Source organism: Centrocercus urophasianus, unplaced genomic scaffold (genome assembly GCF_019232065.1).
Source record: "Centrocercus urophasianus isolate 14NV4802_14NV808 unplaced genomic scaffold, USGS_Curo_1.0 seq_11, whole genome shotgun sequence".
NCBI classification, from domain to species: domain Eukaryota; kingdom Metazoa; phylum Chordata; class Aves; order Galliformes; family Phasianidae; genus Centrocercus; species Centrocercus urophasianus.
In genome coordinates, this window is record NW_024884253.1 from 20,259,349 (window position 1) to 20,282,836 (window position 23,488).

Genomic DNA, 23,488 nt, shown 5'->3' on the forward strand with positions numbered 1-23,488 from the left:
GCAGCGAAGAGGTGCGATGATGTTATTTATCCTGGTCTTAAAGGCATAAAAATACCACTTGAAAGGAGAAGAGATTAAGAAAGTGATCCTGAAGAACTCTATGGCATATACACTATCTTCCTATTGACCTTTTATTTTCAGCATAAATGTACTTAGAAAGCATTCTGGCGTTTGAGTAAAGCACAACTGAAACTTCTGTGAGTGAAAAAGGCATGGAATTAGTCTGTATTTTTTGGCATTGCTCATCCCACTAGGATATAATGCCGGGTTACCTAACTTTTCCTGTTTCAGACATCTTGGGTTATTTTAGACTCCTCATTCTTCATTGGTAGAAGTGGAGGATTCTCCAGTACCCCTCTTCCTCAATTACCTAATGACTTTTGGGGGAGAGGGGTTTGTCCTCTAAATGAGGACAGCTAACATCTAAATTCTAGGTCTAGATTTCTTTAGCCTTGATCTCTCCAACTGTTTTAATGGGGGAGGAAGGAGTGGCAGATTAGGCTGTTTAGCCTAACTTCTTTCCAAAGAAAGTTAAATTTGTGTGAATGCAGAGATGGAACACTTTTTGGCTATTTGTTTTTCTTGGTGTTAGAGACATAATGTAGTACCTGTGTAGTTTTTTTTAAGACTGCTTTTCCTTGCTGGAATGCACAGCTTATCTGAGCTGTGGCTTGAAATGAGGAGCTGGGGAAAGAAAAAAAGAAGCAAAAAAACCAAGCACCTGCCTCCTCTGAAATAAATACTGCCTCCTCTGGACAAAATGCTGTCTTCAAGAGCTGCGTTAAAAGATGTGGATGGACAGCCTTTGCCCTCCAGAAGTGTCACAGCCAAGTAGGGATTTCAGGCTGCCCTTTGCTCAGTGAAATCAGTGAAGTGTAAATAATAATAACTGCTCAGTGTGTCAGCCAAAATGAAGTTGGAAAATAGCCATATGGCATCTCCTACCTGCCTCTCCTCCCCATTCCTTGAACAGGCAGGTTGGGCGTATTGCAGAGTTCCCCTCCACCTCTATCTAAGGCACGGTGACTGAAGTGTCTGCTGGCTCCTTCTTGGGATGTGGTTTTTATTTGTATTTATTTATTTATTTATTGCACCTCCTACCTACAGTTTTCTGTGGTATGGAGAAATCTGGCAGTACTGCTAGTGAGCCACTCTGGCTTAAGGGATGATACTTGAAGAGCTCTGCATTGATCTGTTGTGCAAAGGAAGATGTCCTACTCCATTTTTCCATGATTCAGAAGAAGAAAGAAAACCAAAAGGTCATATGGTCGTGTGTGATTTGTTAAACAGGTTCATTCAATATTGCCATTGTGCATTTAGTCTGACCACAGTGAGTCAACTTGTCTGGAATTGACTCAGGCAAAGTAGACAACATCCACAAGAGTGGGACTTCATTCATTCAGAATTTCCTTGCTAATGCCCATCAGGGAAATCAAATTAGGTGTGGAGTGTGGACTTTTTGTATGTTTTGAGTGCTGTTGTGAATCTAAATGCAGCTTAAAGTGGAACATGGGCATTTCTGGACTTTTATGGATCTTACCCAAGTGTTTTACTACCTCTAACTTCCATCAGTTAGGCAAATAGACCTGCTTTCAGGAAGGAATATGGACACTGGCTGTAGCATTTAACTGTTCTTGTGTTGAGTTGGTTGACTGCCTGGATGCTGTCAGTCAGCAACATTCATTTCTATGCAAACAGCACAAAATGGGAAGTTGTAACGTGGAGAAATGGCAGATAACTGTCACACAGTACTCAGCAGCCTAAAAGCTGCTACTTGAGTAATTACGTGATGGCTTCCTCTGGCTTCTCAGGGTAACTTGTGTGCTTTGGCACTGCAAACAGCCTCCTGCCAACTGTCTGCGCTTTCACCTCGGAGCTACACGGCCTCGCCGGGCCAGCTGAGGGGAGCGCTGCCGGCCCGCAGCCGTGACTGACCGCCCGCGGGCCGCGCGGAGGAACTATTCTGCCTTTCCAAGCAGAGGTCGGCGCGCTGACCACGGCTCGCTCCCCGCTACTTTGAGGACGAGATGCGCGGGCCCCGAGGGCGAGGCGAAGGGCCTGGGGAAAAGAGCCGCCGACATGCTCCGCCGCAGGGCTGCCCGTGCCCGCAGGCCCGGCTCCTCGAGACAGGGCGTGACGCGAGTGCGTGGTAGGCGGACGGCCGTCCTTCGCCCGGCGGCACCTCGGCGCCCTACCCGGCGGGATGGGAAGCGCGGGTTGCTCGGTGGGACTACATCTCCCGGCGTGCCTTGGGGGGACGCGGCGGCGCGGGGCACACCGGAAGCTCAGCGCCTCCGCCGCTCACACGGCCGACTCCATCTTTTTCCTCCTTCTCTCCCTCCCGCCGGCGCGCCGCCGTCTGCTCCGCGATGCGTGGGCGGGGCCATCCCGAGCGACGCCTCCGCTGGCCAACCAGCGCTCGAGACGGCTCCGCTCGTATCCAATGAGAGCCGCGAGGGGGCGGCCCCAGGGTAGGCGGCGGTAGCGGTGGTTGCCTGAAAGGCCGGCGACGTCCGCGGCCGAGGGAGGGCGCGAGCCACGCTTAAAGGGCCAGCTGCGCGCGCCGGAAAAGTTGCGAGGAGTTGGGCGGGCGCCGGCCCTGCGCTACCCAGACGGCGGCCGGGGGACGGCGGCGGCATGGAGCAGGCAGCGCCCAAGAGGTAACGATCCCTCGGAACCTTTCCGCGGCCCCTTCCCCTCCCGGAAGCTAGCGCGGGGAGGCGAGGCCTGGCGGGGCTGGTGGGGGTCAGGCTGCGGGCGGGCGGGCTGAGCGCCCCGTTCTCTGCCGGTCCCCCGTGCCTCCGGGGGTGCTGAGGCGGGCTCGGAGTGGCTTTCCTGAAGTACGTACGCCAATCTTCGTTTTAACCTTCGTTTTATTGTTTTGATTTTTAATATTTGCCTTTTGTGTGTGAAGTAGGACGTGAAACCGTCAGCTTTCGCTGTAAATGTGCTGCTGTCATCTGAATGCATGGAGTATCTAACAGTGTGGGTATGTTTAGGTGGAGCAGCCTTCTTGTGGTACAGTTATGTGCTGTGCAGAGCAGAGCTGTGGGGCGTGCAGGCTGTACATAGTTTACATACGTACTGGCTGTGTTAGCTCCAACTGTTTCACTTCCTGTTAGCTTATATTATGTAGTTACTATCTTTTCTTCTGCCAGGAGATAATGAACTTTTTTTTTTCTCGTGTAAACACAGTTGTTTATGTTCAGAGCCTTTGAAATTTCTTACAGTGACTTTCCAGGGCTCCAGAAGAGTGCTGTTGTGGAGCTATGTCCTTCTTTCTCCCGTGATATGTCAAGAAACATGTCTGCTGCTGAAATCCTTAGTGAAGAGTCAACTAGCAGTTGTTCTGCTGAGTGCCTTCATCGTAGTCTCAGATCCCAGATTCTCAGATTCCAAGCTGGATGTGGCTCTGGGCAGCCTGGTCTAGTGGTTGGTGACCCTGCCTGTGGCAGGGGAGTTGAAACTGGATGATCTTTGAGGTCCTTATCAACCCAGGCTATTTTATGATCCTAAACAAAAAGGTGTCTGGTTTCCATCGAATTTACATTGCACTCAACATGAAGGTCAGTTTTGTCTTTCTCCTAATTGAACATGTGAGAAGAATCACTCTAGGCATTACTTTGGTCTGATGATAAGCTTTGTGATGTTTGACATTGTTTTGTGATGAAGCTCCTTGCCCTGAGCTGGATATCTTGGCCCCTGTGCATTTCTGTGATGCACAATAAAGGAACTGGCGGGCAGTTTTTCATGTAGAAGCAGCTTGGTGGGATTTTGTTGACTGAATTCATTCCTACAACTGGTGCTAACATTGTTGACAGTGTTTCCCACAAATGTGTTTTCTGCATTATTTTTTTTTCTTACTTAAAAGATTTAGAAGAGAAGGCTTCAGCAGACGTTTTAAAGTTTGTCTGACACTTCAGGATATGCAGCGGAGGAAGGACAGGTCTGCAGTGTGATTTCAGATTGACAGTGCTCTGCACATTGAATGCAGGGAATAGGAAAAGCACCAGTAAGGATTTAGGAGAAGAAATGGGAATACCTGAGAAGTAATCAATTACAGGCACCAGTGTAAAGCTTGGGATCTGGTTATATCAAAGGAGCGAAAAAAAACCTTGAAGTTAGCACAACCTGCAGCATTGTGTGCATTTCTTTATTTGGTTTTGTTCTGAAGAACTAGTTTTGCTCTAGCTTTATTACCTAGCTGTAAGCTTGTGGCTAGACTAATTGCTGTTGGTGAACTGTTTGAATCAGGAAGAACTAGAAAGCTGATATGTGAGCTTTTTAACTCCTGCATGTTCTTATCATAGTTTTTGAAGTTTTACTTTTGGAAGATTAAATATGATGGGAACTTAGTGGGTTTGTTTCTTGAAGAGAAGGGAAAATCACATAATTGCAGGGGTTAGAAGGGACTTCAAGACATCATCGAGTCCAAGCACCTGCAATAGCAGTTCCCTACAGCAGATCGCCCAGGTAGGTGTCCAGGCAGGTTCTGAGTATCTCCAGAAAAGGAGACTCCACAACCTCTCTGGGCAAACTGTTCCAGTGCTCTGTTACATTCCCTGTAAAGAAGTTCTTCAGTATCTTTGTATGGAACTTCCTATGTTCATACTTTAGGCTATTGTTCCGTGTCCTGTCATTACGCACCACTGAGAAGTACAGAAGTACTGGCCTCATCCATTCACCACCTACCCATCTCCTTTTAGAAGAATTGAATATTTTTTTCTCCATAAAATACTGCTTACAGCCTGCGTGCATATATCCTCTTCATCTGGTGTTTTTATCTTTTATTATTATAATGTATTTTTTTTTACAGTTTTCTGATTGTTTGGTGTCCCCAAGTGTTCAGCTTAAGCCCCCCTTCTGCAAGTGCAGATGGAGTACAAATGACTTCTTGTGGGCTGCATGTTTTCGGTGCTTTCTTTGAATGCAGCGGTGACTTGGCATGGACACAGCACATTTTCTTGGAAAAGCAGATGGGATCACCAGGTGGCTTTGTGTCAGTGCCTGCTGTCCTCAGGAGCAGCTTCTGAGAGGGACCTGTTGGGTGATGTGTGCTGTGTGAGACATTTGTCTGAAGGCAGCAAGAATTTCACGCACACGTTTCAGAGCTTCTTAAGATCTCAGTTCTTTTGCAGGTGAAAGGCATTTATTCCCACTTTCCCTGTAAAGGAGCACATGAAAATTCTGGGTAGATGTTTGCAAATCTCTAAAACAGGCTTTCAGAAGTTGCTGTGCTGGTGCCTCAGCGACAAATCAGGCCATTGTAGCTTTCAAATGGGAACGGTATCAAACTGGAAAGGTTTTCTTGCTTGATCAGTGTGGTGCAGCAGTAACTGAAGACTTCTGAGGAGTGGTTTCAGAATAATGGTTACTTCTTTTGAAAGAATAACTTAGGGTGGGCATTCTGATTTTATAGTCAGTAGTTGTCACAGTGTTTGATGCCAGGTGTTCCTTTGCATCTGAATCTTGCATCTATTTCAGATGTGTTGTGTAGCTCCTTATTAATTCTGAAGTGAATGCTCTTCCTATAGTCGGTTACAAGAAGTGACTGACAGTTGTTTTAACTGCAGAGTCTGCCTTTGAGTTGTTTATAATTTGTCCTTCTATTATCATTGCGGTTTTCTGTTTATATTGACATGCTCATGTAACAGGAAATGGCTTGCTGGGAAAGGAGAGACTGAATTCTATCAAATACAAAGCTTTTAATCTTATTGGTCTCCTGCCCACCACTGCCAAGTAAAAGGCCTTGTAGCAGTCATGGAGAGCGTTAATTAAGGCTTTCTAGTAATTTGTCTTAACTCAGTCTAAATTTCACTGAAATACACCCGTGTTTTGTGGGAAGGGAAAAGCTTGCTTTTAAAGTATGAAATGTGTGTGGGAAAAATATGTTGTTATTAACATTCGTATGGAGGGACATTAAGTTCATATGGATGTCTTGAAAATGGTAAGACGTGCAAATTTGCTTGGGTTTTATTGATAGAAAATGAAAGGTAAGTACACAGTATAGCAAGGTAAACTCTCTTAGACTTCTATTTGTGTGAACAATGTAAAGCAGTGTTAATATCTCAAGACTTTCATGTGCCAGTGCTATTTCTGATGACTGCAATGATTTCTCTTACTATCTTCCCTTGTGGTGCATCCGTATAATTGATGCCAGCCATTCTTTTTGAATGTTTCGTCGTGCTGATTCTTCTGCAAAATAAACCACATATTCATCTTTCTTGGAGTAGTTCTCCAGTTTTCCCTAACTCATGATGGTAATTGTTGGAGCTGTATCTTTAGTCTTGCTTTATTTTTCTGTTAGCGTTCAGTTTTTTACTTTTACTGTAATATCTGCCTTTGTAACACATCACCAGTTTGTTCTGTAAAATCTGTATGCTGTGACCATAGGACACTAAAATCGTAGTTCTTTTTCAGGTGTTGATAGGACAAAATCTCGCACTCTTTAAGGTCCCAGTTGAGATTTTTCTGATGTTTATGCTGGGAATGGTAGTCATGGGTAACTCTGGCTCAATCTTTTTCTTCCATTTAGTTGTTTTGTTGGAGTACTTCAATGAAGTTTGAGATTCTAGTCATGCTAGTAAGTATGGCTGTTGTCTCCCATCACTTGGATTTATGGAAGTAAAATTCTTAGAGTGCATTTTTCTTCTTCAAGAAGCCAGGCCTGATGCAGGGAGTCAAACCTGCTTGGAGTGAAAAAACCCTTCCGACAGCTCTTGTCCTAGACCTGCAATTGAGTCTGTCCTGCTGCCTGCAGGAAGAGTTCTCCTTCTGGACATCCATTGGAATTTCCCATAATCACTACCTGATGCTTGTGGAGTCCCTTCTGGGGTGATTTTCTCCCTGGTGTTTATAGTTACCATCTTCTTTAGGCTTTCTCACAGTTTATACATGTGACACCTGTATCCTGTGGCCAGAGTTTCTGTGTGGCTGATGTTCTACTTTAGCACTTGTAAAAGGAAAGGGTTTGGAAGGGAGAGAAACTGGAGCTTTTAATCTGATGGTTCTTGACCGGTTTGTCTGTGCCCCCACCATAGCAGGGAGGCATTTTGTTGAGTGCATAGCATTGACTTGTAATGTAGAACGCCTTAATGCTTCAGAAGAAGCAGCGATACTTCTCAAGTGTTGGGCTCAGTGTCATGTTGTTTGCCTTGTGCACAGAGGTGATGCTGTTAGGCTGGACAAATGGCAGGAATGGATGCACATGGGCTGATAATGAAGTCTCAGATGTTTCTCCATCCATAGTTTTATTGCTTCTTTGTAAGACGGGTGATATTAACTCTTAATTAATGTTAATATCTCTAGCCCTTTTCTTCTTGTATTCTACCTTGTGCTTTACAGCCATAGAATCATAGAATTGCAAGTTGGAAAGGACCTACAAGATCATCTAGTCCAACTGTCCTCCCACGACCATTGCTACCACAAGCTACTAAACCGTATCTTGTAGCTCCTCATCCAGATGCCTCTTGACATGACAACTTCCATCTTCCTCCGTGCTTCTCCCCAAGTTTTCAGAAGCATTCTCTGTGGCAGCCCTTTCAGGCTATATCATGTACTGCTGTTCAATGTTTTCTATTTCTAGAAAGTCAATAGAACTCCCAGCCTTTAAGCAGTTTGAGCCATTAAGATCTTCCTGTGGTTCAAAGAGCTGCAGCGTTAATACAACTGCTTGCATACCGGTCTGAGTGTCTGTACTCCTGCAGTATCTCTGTGAAGCACTGTGAAGTACTTGGAGCAGTGTATTTATTGATAACATTCTGAGATTAACATGTCTTTCTACCCCTAAGTGGGTTTGGTGTGTTTAGCTATGCTGGTGTCCAGTTCTCTTTGGTCTGAGAATGTTTGTCAGAGTTGAATAATGTGAAAATAAATTTAAAACTGCACTGTTTTTTTCAGTCTTCAAGGTGCCTTTGTTTTTGAGATATTGTGTGTTTTTTGTTTTTAGTGGTTTTGTTCAAGCATGGCCAGCTCTAAGCTGTTTCTGTAGCTCTTGACAAGCAATGTACTGCCATTAACGGTGCTGCTGAAAACCCTTTGTCACTGAGCATATCACAGAATCATAGAATCCTTTGGGTTGGAAGGGACCCTAAAAGGCCATCTGGTCCAACTCCCCTGCAGTGAGCAGGGACATCTACAGCCAGAGCAGGGCACTCAGAAGCCAGGCAGCCTCACCTTGAGCGTCTCCAAAAGTTGAAAAGCTTTTCCAATAACCTCAGGTTCTCTTTCATGAAGCAGGATTGATAAAACAGATACATCTAGAAGTGGGACATTTTTAAGACCTCTTCAGAATGTGCTTCAGAAAGTATACCCTCCTGCCTTTTTCCTATTTAGGAGAGCACTGTTCTTTGGAGCAGGTGAAATTGTTTTCTTCTGCATTTTTAGGGAAGGTCACTGTGGTGTTTGGTTTTTTCCTTACTACTAAAGAACTGCAGTCCTTGCTCTGCTCTCTTGAGTATGTCTTTTGTTGTGCAGCTCTTTGGTCAGGTAACAGACTCAGCAAATGGTCGTGGTTCTCATTTTTTGAGGCTCTGCTGACAGTGTTTCTGTTGGTGGCAGGCTAAGAATGATTCTAATAAATGTTCTTCTGTTAGTGCTGCCTTTAAGGATGCAGAAACCTGTACAGAGTTTGGGGATAAGGGGGAAAGAATTTGAAACAAAAGAATCAAATGAATTATTTCTTTAATATTTGCCTGCCAAGTCTTCTTCCCTTCTGCTTTATTTATTTGTTTTGTTACTGCCTATATGCTTTCCTGTAGGACTTGATTCCATCTTCCTGCTTTCTGGTCTCTTAACAAGCAGAGAGAATGGAAAAAGAAAGCATAGCACCGTGTTCCTGTGTTTGATTTGTGGGCTGCTTTTGCAGACATTCTTTAGCTGCTCCCATCTGATTTTTCAGCTGTTTTCTCTCTATTCCTGTGTTCTGCTCTACCTTCATAAGGGAGGTTTTTATTCTGCCTTCTGTCACACACTTTCCAGCTTCCTGCCTGTTCATTGTAGCTAACTGTGTGGGCTTTACTGCAGTTGAGCCACCTTGCTTTAGCAATGATGGGTACTTCTGCACTCATATTGCTGCTCCATCTGTTGCAGAGTTGCTTGCTATATAAATCTGTGTGTAGCACGCGCACACAGTTTGCTTCCCTTGTTTAACACTGCATTACTGTGCACTCATCCGTGTTCAATTTTTCCTCTTTACTTAGAGGATTAGCATTATGTGTCCCTTTTGACTTGGGAATTATTTTATCAACCACTTCATTTACTGAGTTATTCTTAGTTCTGTGAATCACAGAAATTTATCTTTTTATAAGAAGGAGTTGCTTTTGAATGCTGTTCTTATGTTATGCTTGCCAATCTGTTCTGTTTGTGTGCTCTTCCCTTTCCCTGTTTTGTATTCATTTCCAGTACATTGTCACAGGATAACGTATTTTCCATGAGGTCTCAGTGATGTGCAGTGCTTCATAGCTTCTCTCCTCACCATTTTCTCCTCCTGCGTATGGAATTATTGGCTATATCTAGCACTACAGCACCAGCTATTCTCAGCTTGTCTCCTACTTTAATAGTACCCTTGGCTACTATATAGAGTTAACTTGTTACTCCAGTCTTGTAGAAGAATTCCCTGTAACTTTCAGGATGAGAGATTTACACATTGCAGCCATGCAATCTCACTGCAATATCTGGGTGGTTATATTTGCCTGCAGAATGTTCAGTGTCAGCTTCATCAAAGGCTCGCAGCCAGGTGGTGTTCTTAGATCTGTGAGGCATCTGTGGGCTGGGGAAAGGCTGGGATAGGCTGTAAGGAACAAAGGCTGAATGGTGGGAGTGGGTTGGTGGTACAGAGGTGACAGTGCAATGCAGAGCGATTTGAAACTGTGAAAGAAGGCTGGAGGGGAAAAGAACTGCGCCAACAACTCTTCCAAGAGTTGGAAATGCAGTGTTTTGCTACATATATGTAGCTGAGGTGCTACCGAGTGCTTCCAGAGTCATCCTGGCTTTGGGTTCTGTGTTTAGCTTGATGTAATCCACTGGTTTACAGGTGGCATAATTTAAAAACTGGAAACTTCAGGTGGGTGAAGGGTTGGCTTATACTTTCATGAACACTGGTGTGGGATACTTCTCTCGGTAATGACTGTATGTTTGCTGGCTTTTTGATTAAAGGTGTGCTTTGGTGTGTTCTTGAGCTGTTTCTGCTTTAGCAAAGGAAACAGATTAGGCAGTAAATTTGTCCCACGCTGCTTTGAGTTGAGCAAACATCAGTGAGAAAGCAATAATGACAAAAATAGACAATGCAACAATACAGAACAGTTGCCCATGTTATAAGGTGGTTGATAGAATTCTGTTACTGTGTTCTGATTAGTCATTTTATTTTCATTGCGGTATATTTTTCCTTGTAATCCTTTTCTTACGTCTGTTTACTTGTGTGAAAATTTCCTCTGAGTTCAGTGCTTCTCTTCCACAAAAAATAAACGAGCTTTGTCTTTTTTCTAGCAAACTGAAAAAGCTCAGTGAAGACAGTTTAACTAAGCAGCCCGAGGAGGTCTTTGATGTTCTGGAGAAACTTGGTGAAGGGTAAGTGCAGCTATTTGTGAGGGGATGGGATGAGAGGAAGGCAGTATATGAAGCATGTGTTAGGATATTAAGTAACAGAGAGAATGACTGTAAGTGTCCTAAGGAGTGCCTTCTTTAGGCAACTTTTGATAATAAGGCAAATCAGTGAGCTTCCATGCTTCCCCAAATCTACTTATGTGCTTTTACTGTCCCTCAGTTATTAAGTCAAAGACATTTGTGCTTGCATGAAAATGAGGTGTGCTGCACCTTGTCAAAGATTTGGTATTTGAATGCACACCTTTGCTGAGATCCTGATAGAAATGAAATATTGGCAGCCTGTGAGAAAAACCTCAAACTTTTGCTGCATGAACACATGACTTCTGCATACTAGAAATGAGAGGCAACTTATCTTGTAAGAAAAATAACGTTTTGAATCCCTCTTCTAGGTCTTATGGTAGCGTGTTTAAAGCAATACACAAAGAGTCTGGACAAGTCGTAGCAATTAAGCAGGTCCCTGTGGAGTCTGACCTTCAAGAAATAATTAAAGAAATCTCTATAATGCAGCAATGTGACAGGTAGGTGTATCAGTGTATCAGTTCTCCTCCCATTCAAAGACTTAAGTGAAAATGTATTTATATTTGTAATGTTTTGTACAGCTGAAATACAGGCAGCTGCCAGCTTTTTTTATGTGGAAAATTAAAGCAGTCTGTGTTGAACAGTCTGTGTAAAGGAACTGCTTTGAAGACTGACTCCTATCCTTAGCTTGAGCTGAAGGAAGTGTACAGGTAGTGTACCTCATAGAGACTGTTAAGTGAAAGAAGTACTTGCATTTGCTTAGAATTCTCCATGCCTGCTTTGTTTTACTTGCATTGGCAAGCCCAGGGGTTAATATTTCCTGTATACCTGCTTAGGCCATCTGAATTCTGAATTACCTGTTTCTGAAGACCAATAAGGACATTCTTAGAGCAAAATTAATAGCTGCCCGTGAACTTCCAAACTGGTGTTCTGTCATCAGCTTTTTCACACAGAAACACACCTTTGATAAGTTAGCAATTTTCTAATGGTTCTGAAAGTTGGTTCCCTTACTCTTGCTGAAAAACAGTGTGTCTTTAGTATTGTGTGAATGGAGGCCTCAGCATCAAGTGTTGGCAAGAATGTAGAAATTTATTTCTCCCCCCCCCCCCCCCTTTAAAGTTACTGTAATTTTTGTCTTTTCTATTTTTTGGGTTAATCTTAAGATGGTGGTTACAACTTTTCAGTCAGATTTGCTCGTGTGTTCATGGCTGATCAGCGTTATGAGAATACTGTTTGCAACTTGAAGTTTAATTCCTGTTGGGAGAAACTTTTTTCTTTAAAATATTGATTGCTCTTGTCACCAAGTTAGTGAACTGTACTGCAGCAATAGGTCTGTTGTTTCTCTGTTGTTCTTGCTTTTGTGCTGTGGTGGTGTTGAAGTTGTCTTTAAATAGGAAAAGAGGAGAAAGCCCTTGTTTGGTGGTAGTACATGAGGATGGGCTGTCTTTGTGTTTTCTAAGTCAGTTGAAAGGAAGAGCCTAGCTCGTATAGCTAACTAGGACAAGGCTATAACTAAACGTGAACAGTGTTTTCAGATTGAGTAGCTTTTGCTGTCTTGATTATCTTGTCCTGATCAGTATGAATACACTATTTTCATAGTCAGTCAGCTGCTGACTTTCACAAGACGGTCACAAAAATCAGTGGGTTTTGTCAGAAGTAATAGTAACTTTCCTAACTCGAGGAATTGAAAAGGAGCAAGATCACCAGAAGCTTGTGATGTGTATGGCAGTATCTTTGGCATTTCATTAATTGGTCAAATTTATCGTTCTAGCAAGGTATCAGTTAAACTAACTGCAGCTTTGAAATGTATTTGATCACAGTTGCATTTTGGCTGTTTGTCTTTTCCAAACTAATTTTTAACAGTATTTGTGCTGCTTTTTTTTTTCTTCTTTTTCCATTCAGAATTCATATGTTTAATTATTATCTTTTTTCCTTTCTGTCTAGCCCCTATGTTGTCAAGTACTATGGCAGCTATTTTAAGAACACTGATCTATGGATTGTTATGGAATATTGTGGAGCTGGATCTGTTTCAGACATAATTAGACTTCGTAATAAAACGGTGAGTTTCCTTCAAAAATGTGTAACATTTATTAACATTAAACTGTGAATTACGATTAGAAGCTTGAATAAAAGAGATGTGAGACGAGGTTTTGGCTGATGCCAAGAGATGTACTTTGGCCTTGATTGTGCAGTTGCTCTGGCTGCGTGTTTATTCATTTTTCCTTGGTGTGTGATTGTAAGTAGTAAAAAATGCATCTTGAAATGTGAAAGTCCTGTAAGCTTTGTGAAAATTACTGCTGTGTAAAAGGCAAAACTGTATGGCTTCTTCCACCTGGCAGCCTGTCAGCAGGCCATTTAGCATAAGCATGACATGAAAGCTGGCTCAATATTGACTTGCTCCTACTCAGTAATTAGGGAGCATGAAGAGTAATTGTTATTGTTCAGAGAATGAGAGTGGAAAGGCATACTAGTTAGGGAATGTGAGAGAGAACCAAAAGGCAGAGTTGTTAGGAGGAGTTGCTGTGGGCTTATAAGAGCTGTAATGAAGAGGAGGATGCATACCTGTAAGGAACAGGTTTTGGTCTGTTTCCCCTTTCCTCCCCCCCCGCTTCTCCCCCCCGAACTGTTTATTTAAAGATTCTGTTGTAGATGTCCAGTAATCTTTAGTTGCTTTGAGGATATCCATTGATGGCCTGCAATAAAAGATATTCATTTAACTGACATCTACTGTGAGATGACGCTCTGATTTTTAGCTTTCTACATGTTGTCAGTATACTTGTTGTCAGTATACTTGTACCACACATGAGTGGGGGAAGAAAAAGAAGAAGAGAGTGTTTAGGCTTAGAGAGGGGGGAAAAAGGTTATAAGGGAAGATGGAATTGGATTTGTTAGGAAGTAACGTCCAGTATAGAGGGAGCCTTGATGGAAAAGATGGAGCACATCAGGGCTGCTGTGTTGAGCTAATGATGGTGGAAAAATAAAAAACAGGAGACTGCATGGATCAAATTCCTCCATCTTTTGTAACTACTGTTCTTACAGTTTTTTGTTATACATGGGTTAGGAGAGTCCCAGAATGGTTGAGATTGGAAGGGACCTCCGGGTCCATCCTGCCCAAGCTCTGCTCCATCAGGGACACCCAGGGGAGGGAACCTGGGCCCATGTCCAGGCTGCATTTGAGGAGCTCCAAGGAGGAAACTCTGCAGCCTGCTTGGGCAGCCTGTGCCAGTGCTTGGTCACTGTCTTGGTAAACAAGTGTTTCTTGATGTTCAGAGGCAACCTCCTGTGTTTCAGTTTGTGCACATTGCCTCTTGTCCTGGCACTGGGTACCACTGTACGGAGCCGGGCTCCATCTTCTCTGTGCTCTGTCTTCTCTGTACCCTGTTATCAGATATTTATGGACATTGGTGAGATCCTCCTGAACCTCTTTTTCTCTCACTCTCTCACCACAAGAGAGGTGCTCCAGATCCTTCAGCATCTTGGTGATCCTATGTTGGACTCTTTTCACTGAGCTCCCCAGTACGTGAGAGACCTGGATGCGGAGTTAAACCTGGTAATCCAGGTGCAACCTCACCAATGCTGAGTAGAGAGAAAAGTTCACCTCTCTTGACCTGCTGGTAATACTTTGCCTAATGCAACGCAGGTTACCACTTGCCTTCTTTGTGGCCTGGGCATGTTGCTGACTCATGTTCAGTGTGGTGTCCCTGGGACCCCCAGGCCTTTCTCTGCAGAGCTGCTTTCCAGTTGTGTGCTCCTAATGTGTGCTGGTGCCTGGGGCTGTTTCTCACCAGATGTGTGACTTTACACTTCTTGCTGAAGTAGGTGAGGTTCCTGTCAGCCCATTTCTCCAGCCTGCTGAGGTGGCAGCCTTTGGTGAATCAGCCATTCCTGTCAGTTTCAAGTATCTGCAGGGGTACATGGCGGGGGGGACATGGTAGAATGTTTAGAAAACCACGAGTGGCACAGAGTGAATAAGACGTGCTTATGTACTGTTTGGTTAAAACAACAACAACAACAAAGGATCACTTGTTTAAACTGAAAGTAAACAATTTTTCTCCGCTTGTGGAAATTTTTTCTGTGTCCTCTGTGTAGATATAGAAGATCTTATAGGTTTTAACTTGGTTTTTCAAGAAGAGTTGAACCAGACCAAGGAAAAATGACTACTGTAGAATGTGAATATTTAAATACCTGGAGCAGGAAATTCGTATCTTTGCTTACAGAAAGATGAAACAGATGGTTATCACTGTTTATATGTTTTTCCATCCTGTAGGCCACTCAAGAAGAAAGACTGCCAGGCTACATAGAACTTTTATTCTCCCTTAGAATACTGGGTGTTCTGGTACATAGAGTAAGAAAAAGTACAGATGGAATAGGCTTGCAGGATCTTTGGGCTTATTTGAATTCTATTGCTCTACTTCCACAGACGTTTCATTAATAATTTTAGCATCTCTATCTTACATGGAACAAATTGTGAAATTTGAATATTGGTGAGTACTTGTTCTGTAGATACTGGTGAGGATTGCCATTCAGTCTTCTTTGTTGTATTGTTAAATACAGAAAGTATTCAGTATTCAGTGTTCTGCCTGCCGAAGGCAGTTCAGATGGACAATTGCTGTTGTATCTGTGCACTGAATTTGAAACCCAAAAACTTGCTTGAATTTGCATGTCGTAATGAATGTTTTTGTATGGTGATCTTGTGGAAAATATTCTTGTCGCAAGAACAAAGAACTTGAAGTGGCTCAGTTTCTCCTGGCAGGCATGTTGGTGGTCTGTATCAGTTCTTACATGAAACTATCAGCCTGTGCCCTTGTACTGCGAGAGCAAGAATTTAACTCTGCAATTTGTGTGTTCTTTAAAGTATTCATTCTTCTACAGGTTAAATTTAAACACGAGTCAGTTTCTTTCTGTTGTGTCTAGTTAGTGAGTCAGAAGAAGTTGCTTAAATTTGCTTAAATGCCTATTTTAAAATTACTTTTCACTTTGCAGTTCTTTTTGACCTCCTTGGCCACAGTCTCAGGCCAGTTCAGTAAACCACTGTACTACTTTTCTTATAAAATTAGCTTTAATTGTTTATATTGTAATTAACAGTACCTGAAAAAGTTATCTTAGTAACTCTAAGCTGGGGCATGTTCCATTCTGTAAGTTAAGAAAAAGAATGAAATCACTTAAAAAAAGAAAAAAAAAAAAATAAAAAATAAAAAAATTGAGAAACAAACACATAATTTATACTCTTAGTTTTCTGAAAGGGTGATCAGATCACCCAGACTACTTTGTAGAGATATTTTTTTTTAATTACATAAATGAGGCTTGAAGTCCTTCAGCTTTCTATTGCTCACCTTGATTTCTTTCTCTTAACGAAAACAAGAAGTGGTTTTATTGTATTTTTGTTTTTGGAAGAAAAGAGAAGCATTGTTGCTTGGAGGTGGGGAGGGAATTGGTTCTTATTTTGTCAGAATGCATATTGAATAGCCTCAGGCACCTGGGGGCATGTGTTCTTTAATTTCCCTCAGCTGTCAAATGAAGACTATGGCTGAAACAAAGAGGAGGTTTTCCTATTTCTCCATGCTGAATTAAAAAGGAATTGAGGAAGAGAGACCTGAAGTACATAGGAACCCTTATTTTACTGCAGTAGTTATTTAAAAATAAGTCATAGGAAAAAGTAGAAGTCTCCTCATATTTGGAGAGGAGACCTGATTAAGCATATGTTCTTGCCACCAGATCTTCATTTTTCTGTAGCTGTATTTCTTTTCTTAAAGTTTTCTTCTTTTACTAGAAAGTGAACAGTACTGTGCTTTGCTCTACTGGATAAGAAATGAGGAAAGCAGAACAAAAGTAAGCTCTAACTGGTTGGTAACCTGAGTGGTACAGCTCATACTCTAGAGGGAAGGGATGCCATCTAGAAGGACCTGGAGAGGCTTGGGAGGCAGGCCCTGCAAAGTTCAGCAAGGCCAAGTGCAAGGTCCTGCACCTGGGTTGGAGTAATCCCAAACAGATAGAGAATTGGTGGAGAATATCTTGAGAGCAGCCCTGAGAAAAAGGACTGGAGGTGTCAGTTGGTGAAAGACTTGACATGAGCCGTCAGTGTGTGCTCGCAGCCCAGAAGGCCAACCGTATCCTGGGTTGCATCAAGAGAAGCATGACCAGCAGGTCAACAGAGGTGATTCTGCCCCTGTGCTCTGCTCTTGTGAGACCCCGCCTGGAGTACTGCGTCCAGTCCTGGGGCCCCCAACATGAGAAGGACATGGAGCTGTTGGAGCGAGTCCAGAGGAGTGCAATGAAGATAATCAGAGGGCTGCAGCATCTCCCCTACGGAGACAGGCTGAGAGAGCTGGGGCTCTTCAACCTGGAGAAGAGAAGGCTCCGGAGGGACCTTATAACAGCCTTCCAGTACCCGAGGGGAGTCTACAGGAAAGTTGAGGAGGGACTTTTTAGAAGGGCACGTGGTGATAGGACAGGGGGAAATTGTTTTAAACCGGAAGAGGGCAGATTTAGGCTAGATATTAGGAAGAAATTCTTTACTGTGAGGGTGGTGAGACACTGGAACAGGTTGCCCAGCAAGGTGGTGAATGCCCCCACCTGAAAGCATTCAAGACCAGGCTGGATGGGCTGCAAGCAACCTGTCCTAATGGGAGGTGTTCTTGCCTATAGCAGGGGATTGGAACTAGATGTTCGTATAATACCTTCAGAAGTTGAGAAGGTTTGGAATGAGGACTGGCCACATGGCATCCTGTGTTGTGTCTGCAGTGTGAAACATTGTCTTCCCCTGTTTTCAACAAGACTCAGTTTATAATATTAATCATGATCACTCAGTGAGGCATCATATACTGTAGTAAAATACTGTATAACTCGTTATCTCGTGTATATTTGCCAAAATACTGAAGTTGCTCTGAAGACAGTTATTTTCACTCAGATTTCTGACCTTCGTCTTCCCGTTAAAATAAATGCTGGTATTAACTAGTTGTGTATATTGCTATGAATATATACAAATCACGTTTAAAGAGATCTAGCTTCCTAGATGATTTCTGTAGTTTCCACCTAGATTGCTTTAGGTAGCTGCCTGAGACCTTTGAGATCCATTTTGTGAGCAATCTTAACATCACCGGTAAGCGTATAATATTAAAATGCTTAGCATCAGGTAATTCATTGGTTTGCGTATTTTTTAAAAATATGCTTCTTGGAAGAAAAATTACAGAATGCTATTTCAGTTCTAATGGCAGCATTTGCTGAACTCTGTACTAATATGTTCCAATAGTATATGTACTGTATAATTTATACACCTGTGCTTCAGCCAGAGATAATCATTCAAATGAATTTTTAATCAGGGCAGTTCTCTTTTGATACCCCATATACACCTGACATCACAAAACAGTCATGTGTCTGTTGTTTGCCTTGGCCAGAACTATGATAAATTACCTGTTTATTTCCAACTTGAGTCAATTTTATCAGCATGTAAAATTAAAATTGAGCCAATAAAATTTATCTCAATCTAGTGAACTAAGCCCAGAACTGTGAATCTTTCATGTATCTATGTATATGTAAATAAAACAAACTGAGTTTGTTGTTGGGATGTATTTAGTATTCTGTATTATTGCTGAGAGAAATAGTTAGAAATACAGAGAAACTGCAGATAAAGGAAATGGTACTCTGTTGAAACTGAATCATAGAATTCCTAGAGTTGGAAGGGACCTCTGAAGGCCTCTAGTCCAACTCCCCTGTAATGAACAGACATGCACAGCTAGATCAGGTTGCCCAGGGCCTGGTCCAGCCTGGCCTTGAAAGTCCAGGGACAGGGCGTCAGCCATCTCCCTGTTCCAGTGCCTCACCACCCTCTTTGTAAAAGATTTTTTTCCATGTATCTAACTTAAACCTGCCCTCTTTGAGCTTGAAATCACTTCTCATTGTTCTGTCACCACAGACCCTACTAAGGTGTTTATCCCATCCTTTCCTGTAACTCCTCTTTAGATACTGAAAGGCGGCTATCAGGTTTCTTTGAGATATACTGAAGAAGGAGGTGAACAGTGTGGCACTGTTTTGAAAATTGTAGTTTGGAAAGGACCTCTGAAAGTGATCTAGTCTAATTTCTGGCTCCAAGGAAGGTAAACTTTGAAGCTCAGTTAAGTTGATAATGACACTGTCCAGCTGAATTTTGAAAAATTTGTGAAGGTGAAGATCCTGATGGAAGTTCAGCTGTCTCTCTCCCTCCATTCCTCTTTCTCTAAGCTTCCTTTCCATCCACTTTCACCATTGTTTTCTTCAATTTTTTTCATCAAATAAACTGAAATTTTCTTTGTGGCAACTTGTAACTGCTATCTGTTCTGCTGTTTCCTCACAATTTTTTGTGGTGTGTATGTTCTGTTTTTCTTTCTTTTTTTTTTTTTTTTTTTAAACCACACTTCCTTTACTTGGAAACTGAATTGAACTACCCACCTCTCCTTTGGACCAGATAAATGAGTTCTGTTAACTTGTACTCAAGCCCCCAGAGAGCTCAATGGTCCACTGCTGGACTTTTACCAATTTGTGAGCATTTTTTTTAAGAGTAGCCTGCAACTGTGCTTACTGTGCTTTCCAGATTTGGCTTTCCAAGTGCTGAATGAAAAGGAATATTTATTTGCTGTAATTTGCCAACTGTGTTTTCCTATTGAAGCTTGCCACACCACGAGCCTGTGCTGCTGTGTGGGTGAATCATTGACTCGTGTTCATGCTGGCCTTGTTGCCTATCCTGACCCTTTCCTGCAGTGATCCTACCAGCCTCACTGATCAGTAGCCCATACTACTGCATGGTATAAGGTTTGTGTGTCACAAGTATAGGACTTCGCCTTTGAACTTCACAAGTTTGCTGTCAGCTTCACTTCTTCAGTTTGTTGAGCTGCTGCTGAGTAGCAGCTCTGCCTTTTAGTGGAGTGGCAACTTCTGTTTCTTGTCACCCATGGACATGATGAGGGTGTGTTCTAGCTCACTGTCTAGGTTGTTAATGAGGATCGTAGAATATTTGTCCTAAAATCAACCCCTGAGAAATATCACTTGCTGGCTGTTACTTAAACTTTGCAGCACCACTGAGCCCTGTAGTTGTTTATCTTCACCTGCTCCCTGAGTCCTCAGTTCAGCTGAAGAAAAGAGATGTGAGTGTCAACAACTTTCATGAGGTCAAAGTAAATTACATCCACAGTTGTCTTTTAGTCCTTCTAGAAAAGCGGCCATGTTAGTTTGGTATGACATCTCTTTAATAAAATTGAGCTGTTTGTTTCTGGTCGCCTTGTTACTTCCTTTCTGCCTAGAATATAACTTATCTGAGGATTTTGTCCTGGAGAGTGAGGATAAGTTGGTCAGCCTGTAATTTCTCAAATCTTTATTCCGTCCCTGTTTGAATATGGTTCATGAGGGATCTCCTCTACTTTAGTTTCTTAAAGATGATAGAAAGTGCCACTGTGTTGGTACTAGCCAGGTCCTCAGTGCCTCCTTCCTAAGATCTTCAAGGAGGGGACTCAACAGCCTTGGGGCAGCTTGTGCCAGTGCTTTCTAACTTGTCCTAACTCATTCCAACTTGCTGCAAGGCAGAGAGAACTGAGATCCAGAGAAACCTTAATAAAGGTGGAGGAGAAAAGATATCTAGAACCTTTCCTGCACCTCTTGTCAACAGAATGCCCACCTTCTTTATTAATAGACCAACATTTTCCTTGAGCTTTTTTCCAGCGTATAGACAAATAGAAGCTTTTTGTTTGCTGTCCTGTGTATTTCTGTACATTTTCAAACCCAGCCTAAGCATAGCCTTACTAATGCAGCTCCTTAGTACCCAGGCAGTGCTTTACTTGTGTTTTGTGATCTGTTTGTGCTTCTGTCTCTAATACTTCAATTTATGTACTTCAGCTCAATCAGTAGTTCACTGTTCCTTCAAGATGGCCTCCTGCTAGACTTGCTCAGTATCTTGTACATCTGGATGGATTGTTTTTCTGCTTTGAAGAGGTTGCCCTTGATGTTCAACCAGCTCTCCAAGGTTCCATCAACCTTCAGGGCAGCATGCCCTGGGATCCCATCTTAATTCCTTTAATAAGCCTAGATTTTCTATCTGAAATCTGGTTCTGCTGCGTGCTTCTGTGACTTGCCTCTTTACCTTAACCTCTACCATCTAATAGTCACCACCAAAGCTGCTGCAGGCTGACATCCCTGCTCCCTTCCTTGCTCATGATTAGCTGATCCCGTGGAATGCCTGCTGTAAGTGGTTGTAAAATGAGTAATGCTCTGGTGGTGTTATCAAGCATGCTAAAAGGTGGTGATCTGCAGATGCATCTGCTCAAGGCAGAAGCCTTCTTCTTTGTCAAGGTCAAGAAAATCACCACATTGCCCCTCATTCACATTGTGCACATGGCTCAATGTTTCTCCAGTGGTGGAGAGGCTTTGTACTGTTCTGCACTAGTTCCAGGATTGTCAGCATCTGGTTAGCCAGTTGAGTACTTCATAGATGTGTTTCAGCAAACTGGAACTTGGTAGTGAAGAGTAAGGCCTGAAGAGTTCAACTTACATATTCAAATCAGTTCTTGATCTCTCTTTGCCTGCTAATTAGTGCCAGCTGATATTGAGCACCTGACAGTAGGAGATGCACGAGGTTTCCTGAAATAGTTTTCTCTTATTATTCTCATAATTTTCTGTTGCTGATGGGCTATATTAATATTCAAACTACAGCTGGAACTGTAGTTATATCCCCTGCAGTTCAAATTGCTGTTTTACTAGCACTGTGTTGAATTACTATTTTAAACATGTTAATTTGAGAAAGCAAGATCTGTTGCCTAATATATTCAAGAAACATTACAGAGGTTTTGCTATTGGGACTGCATCGCCGGAAACTCAAATCTGAAGAGCACCCATTCACTTGAGCAGTGCGATTGTTGTAAATAGGCACCGTTACATCTATTATTGCGTATTTTCCTTGTGACTGTATGTGCAGAATGGCTTAGGCTTATTAGGAAGAATAGTCGTTGCTGCATCTCATCCTTCACTGTATGATCCAGTGCCTTGATGTCCCTTCCAATCCAAGCCATTCTGTGATTCTAAGTTCTACTTCTGTAAAATTGACAGTTCTCCTATAGTAGTGAGTTCTTATTCCTTTCATTGCCATGATATTGTGGTATGCTCTTAGTTATGGTATAGGAAGAAGAAGGGATTATGTCCCTTAGTTTGAGCAGTTACTCCAAGACTTAGAGCAAACCAAGTTTGCTTACAGAATTTAGATGTCTTATGTGGTATCTCACTCAAGATGTAGGCTGGGAATTTTATTTGAAGAACGCTGTCTTCACACAGCATGCAGAACTACTTAGAAAAGAACTCAAAGGTAATTGCTCTGAAAGTGATGGTCAGATAGTTACTGGCTTCAGTGAAGTATAACCCCATTGATGTTTGTAGCAGTCAGAGTGGGAACCGGATTCAAATGCTGGATCCAGAGTAGAGCAGCAATGATAACAACTATTTTTTTTTGTCTCTGAAGCTATCTGCCTTATTTGAAGGTTAATTTATGTTACAAGCAGGAAAGGTGTCTCAATAACTGTCCTCTTTTCTCCCCTTCTTATTTGCTTATGTCCCCCATCCAGCCTTATCTTCACAAAAATGGAGGAGAGGTATGTGATCAGGTGAGATTGGTGGTGTCTGATCTTACAGATTCTTCTGGGGGAAAGATTGGTTATCCATGCCTCCTTCATTTGCCATGGGAGTGGACCTACCCATTGTGCTTGATCTAATCAGTCTGTTGAGATGCAGTGATCTGATACTTCCAGGCCTCACGTGCATGTATGACTTAGTGTAAAAAGAGCAGCTGGGAAAGGACGTAGGCAGTTAAAGCAATTGAGCTGAACCATTTCTATGGGGCCCTCAGGAAGAAGAGTGATTGACTGTGAGCAGAGAGACTGGTTAGATGAGTTGTCTCAACAGCTGCATGGATTAGGTAGTGTGTGATTGGCTGTTTAAATGCACCCTTAAGTCTCCCTTGTGTGTGGCATCCATGGCCAGTTAGACAGAAATATGTGCATAAGTTGTGATCTGATTTGCCCCGTACTTTTTTTAAGGTTTTTAAAGATTGGTTTCATTATTTGTTCTTTTATGTAGGCTATCGAGTTGCTGACCTTTATTTTTCTCCTTCATTTTGATGTTTGACTTGCATGTGACTTTAATGATGAAGAAGATATCTGGGCATGTTCTCTTAAACCCACATGGTCTTTACATCCAGTGGCTTTATGCCATTACATTAATGCCAGGCAGACATGTCAAGATTCCAGGCCATCCTCTGAGCAGTGTGTCTCATGGCTCTGTATGAGTTATACTGTTCTTGACTGTGTGCTTGCTTGTTGTCTAGCAGCTGTTATTCTATTCTCATCAATGCTTGGATTTGAAGTTGCTTCATGGCTAACTCATGCTTAGAGGGCAGCGCCAACACACCAAAGGAATGTGGCCTACAGAATTAGAGCTAGCCGAAGATACCAAGGAGGTGGATGAAAATCTGGGCACAACTAGACATCAGAAGTGAAGCAGAAAGATGATGACTGAATTTACACGAAGCTGCAAGTTACAGAGTGTGCTATGCTGATGGAAGAATGGTGCTGTATAGAAGCTTAGAATTGAAGTAAATCAACTGTTTTAACAGGAAACATCATATCCTTATGGCCTGATCAAGGAACAGTGCATTATAGGAACTGTACATCTGGACCAGGATAGCAACATTTACTTTGATGTATTCCTAGCATTAAGGTATTACATAGTTTCATTTTAATTGTACCATGTAGTATTTGCCAATGGCACCAATTGTGTATCAGCATTGAGCTACTATTAGAACCAGAGAGTGCTTGGTATTAGTAGATAGCAGGTTGTTTCTGTGACAAGGCATGCCGTG

The 23,488-nt window shown here is 42.5% G+C and overlaps 1 protein-coding gene across 1 annotated transcript in view; it reads left to right on the top strand.

The window, feature by feature from the left end:
- The first annotated feature begins 2,557 nt into the window (after positions 1-2,557).
- STK3 (serine/threonine kinase 3) overlaps positions 2,558-23,488 on the top strand; it is a 134,303-nt gene continuing 113,372 nt past the window's right edge. The window contains exons 1-4 of the mRNA XM_042835661.1: positions 2,558-2,660; positions 10,486-10,566; positions 10,992-11,120; positions 12,565-12,679. Of these exons, the coding sequence (XP_042691595.1) occupies positions 2,638-2,660; positions 10,486-10,566; positions 10,992-11,120; positions 12,565-12,679 (348 nt within the window). The 5' untranslated portion in view covers positions 2,558-2,637. The remainder of the gene's footprint in view (positions 2,661-10,485; positions 10,567-10,991; positions 11,121-12,564; positions 12,680-23,488) is intronic.